Source organism: Vigna angularis, chromosome 8, assembly GCF_016808095.1.
Source record: "Vigna angularis cultivar LongXiaoDou No.4 chromosome 8, ASM1680809v1, whole genome shotgun sequence".
In the NCBI taxonomy this organism is placed as follows: domain Eukaryota; kingdom Viridiplantae; phylum Streptophyta; class Magnoliopsida; order Fabales; family Fabaceae; genus Vigna; species Vigna angularis.
In genome coordinates this window covers 8,195,350-8,206,767 of record NC_068977.1, presented here as the reverse complement: position 1 = coordinate 8,206,767, position 11,418 = coordinate 8,195,350, and the positions used below count along the sequence as shown (strand labels likewise).

General features: G+C 31.3%; 1 protein-coding gene across 11 annotated transcripts; it reads left to right on the top strand.

Moving 5' to 3' along the window:
- The first annotated feature begins 3,226 nt into the window (after window positions 1-3,226).
- On the top strand, window positions 3,227-10,470 carry LOC108345959 (proteinaceous RNase P 2). 11 transcript variants are annotated; one of them, XM_052867274.1, is made up of 7 exons: window positions 3,227-4,185; window positions 4,486-4,587; window positions 4,727-4,902; window positions 5,385-5,505; window positions 5,991-6,059; window positions 8,391-8,539; window positions 10,088-10,470. In XM_052867274.1, the coding sequence occupies exons 1-7, from the start codon at window positions 3,631-3,633 to the stop codon at window positions 10,143-10,145; spliced, it is 1,230 nt and encodes a 409-aa protein (XP_052723234.1). In that variant the 5' UTR covers window positions 3,227-3,630; the 3' UTR covers window positions 10,146-10,470. The 11 variants fall into 11 exon arrangements, 4 of the variants coding, with proteins under 4 accessions (XP_052723234.1, XP_052723233.1, XP_052723235.1 ...); XM_052867273.1 differs by having other exon boundaries at window positions 10,079-10,470; XM_052867275.1 differs by lacking the exon at window positions 10,088-10,470 and adding an exon at window positions 8,765-9,338 and having other exon boundaries at window positions 3,229-4,185.
- Window positions 10,471-11,418: the final 948 nt, after the last annotated feature.

The window sequence follows — 11,418 nt, the reverse complement described above, 5'->3', positions numbered from 1 at the left end:
CTAATCTAAAATTAACTTTTACTTCCTATTTTGAGCTTCAGGCTCATTATTATGCTTCTTGTTATGTTTTTTGTTTTGTTGCTTGTTGATCAAACCTTAACTGATTTATGTTGTGGACAGGTGGTGGTGGTGAAGAATGTCATAAGATTGTGTTCAACCAAGCCCAACAGGGAAGATAACATTATTTTGGTGAAGGTGATTAATCATGTGAAATACAATGTTAACATGGATGAAGTTGATCATGTCATGGATGAAGTTGAATTCTTAGATTGGATAACACATTTTAAAGAGTTTGAAGGTGATGTTAATCACAATAAGATTTTTCTCTTAAATATTTCTTTTTCCATCAGTGTTTTTCTTTATATTTACATTATAATTGTTATTGAATATACTTTATCTTAAATCATCAATAAAATTAATTTTAATTTATGTATTTTACAAATTTATATATTTTGTTTTTTATTATAAAAAACATATTTTATTAAATTAAGAAATTATAAATATAGATGAGTAATTATAAATAAAAAATATTTCAAACCTCTATCAAATAATAATCATTAATAAAAGAGAAAAAAAACTTTCGCAATATAAATTTAATATTAAAAGTCTCTGAAAATTGATTGTAGTGATTCTAAACATAAAGATTTAAAAAACTCCTACAAATTAATTTATAGAGAATAAAAATCTTCATCAATTAAAAAAAAACAGAAAACTTCCATTAAATAACAGATTAGTTTTTTAATACTTGAAAAATATATTTTTAGACTTAAATTATTAAGACTTTGTTTCGATTTTATTAAAAGAAAAAATACGTAGATCGAAGGATGCAAGAGCTAATTTGAGCCCTTCTCTGGTTAAAATACCAATCAGCATTAGTATAGTTAAAAATTTCTTGTTCTAAGAAATTAACTAGTTGAAGAAACTTTTCGTTGGTTTAACAAGGTAAGATAAGTTAGTTGTTCTAAACCCTAACATATCGATATAGTAAGAAAAATAATATGAATAACACCACTTAAATTAAGTTTATAGCCACACTACACAGAAATTATGTCATATATTGTTGTTTATATTGTTGTAAGATGGTTCAATGATTTTCTTTATTTTTGTTTTAGACTTAGTCATAATGTATGAAGAAAAGAAAAAAAACCAAGATAGGTGGATACAGGTAGAAATTAATAAAGAAGACCCATTGACTTGCAAAAGAGACAAAATTAATGCAAGAGAAACTTCGTGGAGAATAATGTTGAAGGAACTGGGAAGATACAATGTACAGCACTTGAGCATCTGACTGATGGATCAAGGTTTAGTATATTCCTCCTTTTATATGTATGTAGAGTTTAATATGATAATTTTTTATTATATACTCATTCAAAATCATCTTTGAATTTGTTTCTCTTTCCATATGATAGAAAGAAAATGGTGTATGCCATAAAGTACACGGAGATTCTTCTTATCAAAGTATCCATTTTGAGTGAAAAACATATTGACAACTTAAATATTTTACTTTCATGATAAAATAACCAAGTAAAATCTAAGTAGAGAGCTATGTCTGACCAATAATTTAAACATTATGGTTACTAAATTGAATTTTAAAATTTGAAATAAGTGATTAAATTGTTCTATAATCAAATTAGGAATCAATTTTAGATGATTTGTTAAATCAAAAGTGTGAAGATCTACAAAATGGTATTTTAACATGAAGACTTAGAAAATGATATTTTAAAAATGATAGTGAATTAAAAATAATGAGACTCTATTATTTTAATATTAAAAGGTTTTAATATAAAAATGAATAGTTATAAACGAGTTTCATTATTTTAAAACACATCATCTCTCTAGAAACTACTTTTCTAGAGTCTTCTGCCTTCTCTCTAAGGGTTCTTGCATCCTCTTCATTTGTTTGAAGATTAGAGACCGCCTATGTGATCCTTGTGGTGATATCTTCAATTTTATTTGATCAATTTCTCAAATAAAGTAAGTCAGTTTTTTTATCAGTTTTTTAGTTCACGTTCTTCAATGCATGTGAGGTTTCCCTTGCTTGTATGGGTTGAGTTTTCTCTTAGGTTTTCTACTGATCAATAGTTCTAATAGTATACTCTGATAATGTTTTTGTGGCATGTACATGTTGTTGTTTGATCTCTTTGAGCTCAGGAGCAAAATAAGGTTGTCTAGAGTCCGTTGGAGTTTCTAACAAGTAAGGAAAACTAATTTGTTTTTCATACATATAATAGGAAGATTTTAAATTTGTTATTTGGTGTGCATTAGATTACATGATAAGTTGTATGTGTTGAATTGATAAAAAGCAATTGTGTATGATTCATGATTTGTCTTGAGATTGTATGAATATATGAATGTTGTGCAAGTATTTAAACAAAAATAAAAATAATCACATGTGTGTTATAAAAACAAGTTAATCCCACAAAAAGAAAACAAATTTATAATTAATTATACGATAAGATGAAAAATATCTTAAAGATATAAGAAAACTTTTAAAATATCAAATAGTCCAATGGTGGAAAGATTATGAACATTGTTTTAGTAAAAAACCAATTCTTGAAATGAAACAAAAATTAAGAATAAGAACGTAAAATAAAATAAAAAAAATTATATTACCTAGTGAATGAGTATAACATTCTCATGTAAAAAAACGTATAAAAAACAGTAATAATATTCAAATACAAGACAAAATAAATATTTAATTAACATTTATTATTTGAGCATAACTACACAACGCTTTTAATAAGATAAAAGCATATTTGGAATGTGATTAATTTCATGATAAGCCAAATAATTAAAAAAAAAGAGAAAAAAGTATGTAGCTAAAAAACAGAAGTTATAATATTAAAAACTAAGAATTATATATATATATATATATATATATATATATATATATATATATATATATATATATATATATATATATATATATATTTATATATGTTATTATATTACTTAAAAAATTATGAATATTTTAGTAATTTAAATCGGAATGAAAATGAAAACGAAAATAAGTATTAAAACGAGTATAGAAATATAGAGGGAATGGTATGTCCATATATATCCACATCCCTAACATCCCTGTATATATCTGCAAAAATCAGTCCCATATCCATACTTAGTCAATATAAAGATTTCTCATCAAAGGAACAAATTCAAACGAAACATATTTATTGTACAATGTTTATTTGGCATCCCTATGGTACAGAACAATAATCAACTGTGTTTGTGCCATTTTTTAATTAGTATGGGTATAGTTAGTAATTATGTGACTGCAAGAAGCAATAGCTTGTGAGAAAAAATGTCCAATATTTCACTTCCAAGGAGTTGTAGTTTTTCTTACGGACCAAAGACAAGCCCATGGGTTAAGGGTCCGATCGTGAGTAACTGCCATCTCTTTGGAACGAACGAACCCAAGAAAAAACCGCCATCTAGGGTTTTAAACTAAACCCTGCAACTGTTAATCCTTGGACCAATTTCTCAGTGCGCTTCGATGGAGAATCCAAAGAAGAAGAAGAAAACCAGTCAAAATCCTCTCTCGGCGTCGTTCCCAATGAGGCCTCCGTCACTGCCGTTGCGCGCCTCGCTGCGGCCAAGGGTGACGCCGATTATGCCTTCGAGTTGGTGAAGGGCATGGGCAAGTACAACAACGCTACCCCGAGGCTGCGAACCTACGATCCTGCGTTGTTCTGTTTCTGTGAAATGCTAGACGCGGATAAGGCCTACGAGGTGGAGGAGCACATGAATGGCGTTGGGGTGAGTTTGGAGGAGGCGGAACTCGCCGCGCTTTTGAAGGTGAGTGCGCGAAGTGGTAGAGTGGACAAGGTGTATGAGTATTTGCATAAGCTTAGAAGCTGTGTGAGGTGTGTTAGTGAGTCCACTGCGGTGGTTGTTGAGGAGTGGTTTTGTGGTGCCAAGGCCTCTGAGGTTGGTGAGGTGGAATTTGATGTGGGGCAGGTCAAAGAGGGGGTTTTGCGGAATGGGGGAGGGTGGCATGGTCAGGGATGGATTGGTAAAGGGGATTGGGCCGTCAACAGAACGAGTGTTGGTGCCGATGGACATTGTTGTTGTTGTGGGGAGCAATTGGTTTGTGTTGATATTGATGATTCGGAGACGGAGAAGTTTGCAGGGTCTGTTGCTGGCTTGGCCTTGGAACGAGAGGTCAAGGCCAATTTTAGTGAATTTCAGGTGTTGTTGATATCTCCATTCATTGCAATGCAACACAATTTTAAATGACATGAATGATGATATATTATTGTTAGAGTTTAGTTTCTGTGCTAGGTAGGTATCAATCAGGAATCTTGATAGGTATGACTTTTTAGGGGTGTTATTGTTAAAGTCAACAAACTTAATATGCATGACAATTTGTGATTGGATTACTTTCGTATACAAACCCTTCGCAATATTGCTGCATCCATTATTTACTCTTGATATTGTTAGTCTAGCTATAATAGCTTGGTTTTGATACTTCTGGTTGATCCCTTACAGGCCTGGCTTGAAAAGCATGACTCTTATGAAGCTATAGTGGATGGAGCAAATGTTGGGCTCTACAAACAAAATTTTGCTGATGGTGGATTTAGCATTTCTCAGGTTGTATTCCTAAGTTATAGAGTTCCTTTAATTTTACTGTCTGAACAAGTTATGTATGTTTATTGCTCTTGCCTGATAATTTTGCTTGATTGCTTTTGCAGCTAATTGTGTTTGTTTTGTTGATTTTGTAATAGTGCAGCTTGATTGTGTTGTAAAAGAACTTTACAATCAGAGTGGGAATAAATGGCCGGTCGTTGTGCTGCACAATAAGCGCCTAAGAGGGCTAATGGAAAATCCTTCCAGCAGGAAACTGGTGGAGGAGTGGATGAATAATGGTGCACTGTATACAACTCCTAATGGGTCCAATGATGATTGGTAAATTTCCAAATAAATGTCCTAAACATTGCATTTTCTTTTCACTGTTAATCTTTGGACAACCATATCGTTTCTTGTTCTGTTTGACTCTTTATTTAAAACTTGAATTTATCATGTTATCTATGCAATATGTATAATCTTGTGTGGGACTTAATTCACATTCGATGTCCCGTATATGATATGTTTCTGCATTAGACAGCTGAAGCTCTTGGTAAAACCAAAGTGGACGTAGACTTGAATAACCGAGAAGGTCTAAATGAAAGCTAAACTTTTTAAGTACTAAAATGTAAACGATTTTAACTTTTGGAGGTTCAAATATTTAATAGTTAATTTAGTCAAAATTCTTTGTTGTGTTTTTCATGAATATGTTATAACATTTTTATTTTCTGTTTGGCACTGATTCATATGTATTTTTAAAATTTAGTTTCAATATGTTAAGTTTAATAACCCATTTACTTATATATTAATCTTTTGGGTTGCAGGTATTGGCTCTTTGCCGCAGTAAAACTTAGGTGTTTGCTTGTGACAAATGATGAAATGCGAGATCACATATTTGAACTCATAGGAAGTAACTTTTTTAACCAGTGGAAAGAAAGACATCAGGTAAGTTATTCATTTTTTTGGCTTTACTTACTTTAGCAATATACGAGTGAGCTGTTGCCTATTCACAATTTAAAATGGGTCTTCTATGGGATCTTTTTCCCTATAAATTTAATTTAAAATTTTATTATATCTGTGTCATGTTTGGGCACTTTTCTGAAATTGATTACTCCTAAGGTTAGTTCAGGAGATTTTTCATTTGGATATTATGTTTTGTGTTAATTAAATTTTATTGTACCTGTTTTATGTGGGATTGGGATTTTTCCGGGAGGGGTGTGTAGTTTTTGTGAAAAAAAGGTGATGCATAATTTTTAATTGTTTGTTATTCCCTTTAGGACATTTTCCTATGTTTGACATAGGAGTAGTTGATTCCGTTTCGAGCTGTTAAGGTTCTTCTGCGTATAGTTCAACATGTGATATGTAGGTTATTCAAGATTTATATGGCTTACCCTTCTTTTTCTTTACTAGTTATCTTGTTTTCTTTACAGGTTCACTACACTTTTATTAAAGGAAACCTAAAGCTTCAGATGCCTCCATCATATTCATTGGTTATCCAGGTAATGTTGGAGTGGCCACTCTACTACTGTTCCTTCTGGGATGCGCTTGCATTTTGTTCTGTGTGACAACTTAGTAGTTTTGATCTTTTGGTATTCGAGGGGAGATGGTAGGAAGTTAGGACTTAGGGACCCAAGATTGAGGACTGAGGGTAAAGGGATTCTATTGTGTTCTGTCAGTGTAAGCTTCAAAACATAAACGAATCACAGACGAAGGAAAAAACATAAGTGTAAAAGGGGCGGCTTTACTTTTCTGGAGCACAGCTCCTGCAGAGAATACACCTATACTGCAATGCCCTCTGCTTTAGATGAAGAAGAGAATAATCAAAACCCACCTCTCTCATTTAGCAAACTTCCCCTAAATAATTAATTTAATTCCTCTATACCTTCTGAACGGGACTCAATAACTAGTTCCCAGTGCCACCTCAATCATTTTCATTGGTGTTTGTGTATATCTTCCTACTATTTGGCCTGAGACAATTATTCTGGTTATTAACAAGAGATTTGTATTGTCATTTAATAAAGTGATGATTCAGTATATTCTTTTCAAACTTTTTTTTACCTCTAATGTTCATGAAGTTGTGCAAGCAACTTTGATCTCTGTCCTTCAGGGATCAGAGTGAGATCCTTTTTGTGATGACAATTGTATGTCTCCTACAATTGGTGTGGATGCAGATAAGTTATTCTTAATTAGTTTGATCTCCAAAATATCGGCATTTGTGCAAATAGTAATGCTTAATATATATTTTGTTTGCATTTTTGTTTGTTCATTTCTTAAGCATGGTATGTTTTCATTGTATTTATTGTTGATAAGCAGAGGGGTAACACTGGAATATACTTGCAAATGCTTGGTGAAATGGTGCTTGCTCTGACATTTGAGCAAGATACTCACGATTTATTTACTAGGGTATGGCTTAACTACATATGCTTCGGATACCCTTTCCATCTACCAAGGAATATAAAGATGCCTGAGCAGGAGCAGTAAACAAACCTACGACGCAAAGATACCTTGGATGCTCTTTCTATCTACCCAATTGGCCAATGTGTGTGGGATGTGACACCCTTCCAAACCCATAGGAATTTCAAGATGCCTAAGCACGATTTTTCTACCCTTTTTTTATTATCAATTGCTTGTTTTTACCTCTTAATTAGTTTCATATTACAAAAATAGCGTAGAAACCGGTGAAGTTGTATGTTTGGAAATTGAAGTTGGATATCTGATGATTGTTATTGTAAGGAACCGCACGTTCCTTATATTTTTAAGAAAAGGAGATGGGGAAGGTGGGCGGTTGCATGCTTGAAGTGGTGGAGGAGGGGCTTCAAGTGGTGTGGACGGCTGGTGAGTGGTGGGTCTCTCCACTTTGACTCCAGCCACCAGAAGCATTATTGTTCCACTATGAAGCGCTCCAACCACCATGAGACCACCTTCATCACCTTCTTAAGTGGGCATGGCACCGAGGAAGCAAAGGAGATGGCTAAGGTTCGTCCAGCAACACACAAAAGGAGATTCACTTCTTCATTTTAAGGATTCTTGAAGGAGGAAAGAAGAAGAGAGGGAGAGCTGGACACTGTAGCAGAGGACTGGAACGGCAGAGGAGGAACACAGTGCAGAGATTGATTCAAGGTTTGCAAGGAAGTCTTCAAGAGGTAAGGGGAGTTAGATCTTTTGTTTGATTGTTGAATCATACTGTATTAATGCAAATGACCCAAGAAACAAAGTAAGAAAAGTCGAACTCAAACTCAAAGGGGAGAGAGAAACAACATTTCAATGGTGGACAAAGAGTGAAGAAAAGCGAGGAACGAAGAGAACCCAAACGGTGGAGAGAGATGGATGCTTCAATGGTGGAGAGAGATGAAAGCTTCAATGGTGGAGAGAGAGTTGAGAAAACCAAACTGCAAGTGAATCTGAAAAAATAAACTGCTAAAAGGAGTTTCTATCCAAATTCATTCCAAAATTGCCCTTCTGAACAAATTCCACCTTTTTAGAAAAGTCTTTTAAAACCAACCAATGAAACAATGCCACGTGACGTTGTCAAAAAGTTGGCAAAATATTGTTGTTAAAGAAACGTTTTCCGTTTTATAAGGTTAGTTGTAGCATTGATTTACTGTTAGATTCCGAATTTTAGTTCATATTTTACCCTAAAGCTTGTTAGTAGCTAATGAGATTATGCATTGGTGATTACCTCCTAGTTTATTGAAAAAAGACATATGTGGATACTTTGAGGACGAGAAAGGCATTTTATTAAATAACCTTTTATGTCTAAAGTATTTCTTTCACTGATGCCATTTTCCTTTTTAACATGATATATATACTTTTGAATTTCTATTCAGTAGATGATTGTTGTGCTGCTTGCCACAGTTGGAGCAATCATGTCCATAAAAAATTTCAACAACCTCTTCAACAATGGTCATCAAAGAATAGGAGTTGCACTATATGGCATTATCTGGCTCCAAGTTTTATTTGGTCTTTCTCGACCACAAAGGTAAAACAACTAAATTCCCTTTCATTGAGAATTTGTGTATCTATACGCATGATTTTGTTGGTTAGGAAGTTAAAGTAATTAGACCTTTTATGTTCTATGTTTATTAGGATTGTTAATAGAACGTTGTTGTTTTCTTTATTTATTTTCTTTAAATATAGTTATTTTTTATTTGTATTGCTTTTAATCTCTTTTTTTTTTTAATTTGTTTGTTATAAAAATGACTAGAACACAAGGTGTTTCTATGTCTTGAGGTTAGAGTTCTCCACAAAGTGGAGGTAGAAGGAAAATTACGACATCTGCTTGTAGGAAAATGTCATCCTAATTAATTTGGAGATGTTGCATTACTACCTCATATAATCTTGATGAGTAGTAGGAGGATGTTATTGAAGAGCAACAAAATGTTGTTAAGTAGCACGAGGATGTTATTCAACAAGAACATGAAATAGTTGGATTTCTTGGATGTCGACATGATACATCATTATTGACGAGCTATGCTGATCATGTTACATTCAAGTTGTAACAGGGCCAAGTTAATAAAGTAGTTGTATATATATATATATATATATAGATATATAGACACACACAAACTCACATGGACTTATTGGGCGTGGATTACGGGAGGACTACATTTGAGTTGAGGTATTTTCGTGGATCCCAAGTTAGACATAGTTGGTTGAGAGATCTATATAACAATTATTGTGAGAACCAACAATGAGAGTATGTCACACACACCTACTTGTTGCATCTTGTGTTGGATGCACAATTTCTACCGAAAAAAGTGCCACTTTTTATTTGTGTATCATAATTCTCTTTAGAGGCCTCTATGTGCTAAATATACTTGGGGAGTTGCTTAAGTAATAAAATTTAAAAAATAATTATTTAAAACAGTTAAATTGAAACAAAAAATTTAAAGAAATAGTCACTTAAGTAATAAAATTGAAAAAATAAATATTTAAATTTAAAAAAACTTTTATTTAAAATATAAAATTGAAAAACAAAAATGGATAAAGAAAAAGAACCCAATATATATATATATATATATATATATATATATATATATATATATAATTATATTATTATATAATATAATAATAAAATATTAAATTAAAAAATAAATTTATATAATAATAACAAGATTAATAAAAATAAAATAAATTTAAAAATAATAATAAAAACATAATTGTATATAAGAATAGTAATAGTAAGAAATGAATTTATATAATAAAAATTGAAAGTAATATAAGTTTATACAATAAAATATTTAAATAAAATTTAAATTATATATTTATAATATTAATAGTAAAATAAATTTATGTAATGATATTACTACTAATAATAAAAATAAGTATTAATAAAAAAGTTAAAAACAAAAATAATTAGTAATAATGAAAATAATTTTTAATTACAATATCCATTTTATTTAATAATAATTTTATAAAATAGTAATAGATAACTTTATAAAGTATCATTTTTCTCATAGAGGACCTGTGACCGTAGTTAACAATTCAGTATTTGAATTTTGAAAAACGCTTGAGCAAGGTCATGCAGACGTTATTTTACAACACTTAGAACGTTGCAAGAAATTCCTAGAAGAAAGAAAATATGAGAAAGCCAATCCGATCGAAAGAGCCGCTGCCAACCATGAAGACAGAGGTGAACTGCGGCCGCCACTTCTATTTGATTTTCTTTGTTTTGTATTTCATCACCTCCTTATCAGAGATTATCTTTAGATAAATTGAGGTTTTAATTTCTTTTTTGTATCAGAGATTATCACTTCTATTTGATTTTCTTTGTTTTGTATTTCATCACCTCCTTATCAGAGATTATCTTTAGATAAATTGAGGTTTTAATTTCTTTTTTGTATCAGAGATTATCAAGATAATCTGGAATTTTCTTTTTGTATTTGATAATAACAATACCTCTCTTTGTTATCTTGTCAAGCATTTTTTTTCTTCCTAAGTTATATATTTCTAGGGGAGAGAAATAAAGACAACCATTAAAACTATTTTAAGAATCTTATATGCTCTAATTTGTACCTAAATTTTTGTATAAATAAGCACTATATTTTCAAGAAATGTTATCAAATTTTAAGAATAGAATTATGTATATTTATGTTATTCCAACCCTGCAAAACAATCTAAAATAACTAATCATCATATTAAACATGAATCAATGACTCAATCCATTAGATTAAGCTCACACTCACCATAGTCCAACTACTAAATTAACATACTCACATTTCATATTTAATCAAGATAAGAAGCTAAGTCCTAACTCCAAACTAATTCAAGAACTCAATCCTTTAGAATTTTTCCTGTCAAAACCCTCCTTTTTAACCAATAATATATTTTCTCAATCTTATTAATTAATTAGACATGCAAAACCCATTATATTGAACCAACCAACTCTTTCATAACTTTCTCACACCAAACCAAAAGATTCTAACAACAACCCAAGTACTTATACCATATCACAACAATATTTCAACATCATTTAAATAAATTAAATAATTGTTTCTAACCATCATAAATCATCCAAAACCAATACTAATTTCAACCAACAATTTATAACAAAGTTTCACCACATCAAATTTCACACAATTCAAACATCTAACATAAATTATACACATCTACTAATTTTAAAGCATTAGTTAGTTTCCCTTATCGATGATCAAATCGTTTTAGAAAGCCTTTAATAGCTCCAAATGCACAAGAAGTTCTATATGCTCCTACGAACCACAAAAACACGATCCGGATACACTAATAGGACCATTGATCAATAAAGAGTCTTACAAAAGACTCAAACTTTACTTGCAAAATGAAAGGGCTAGAATGCAAGAAAAACGAAATAGACTTAAAAAGAGAAACATAAAATCAACT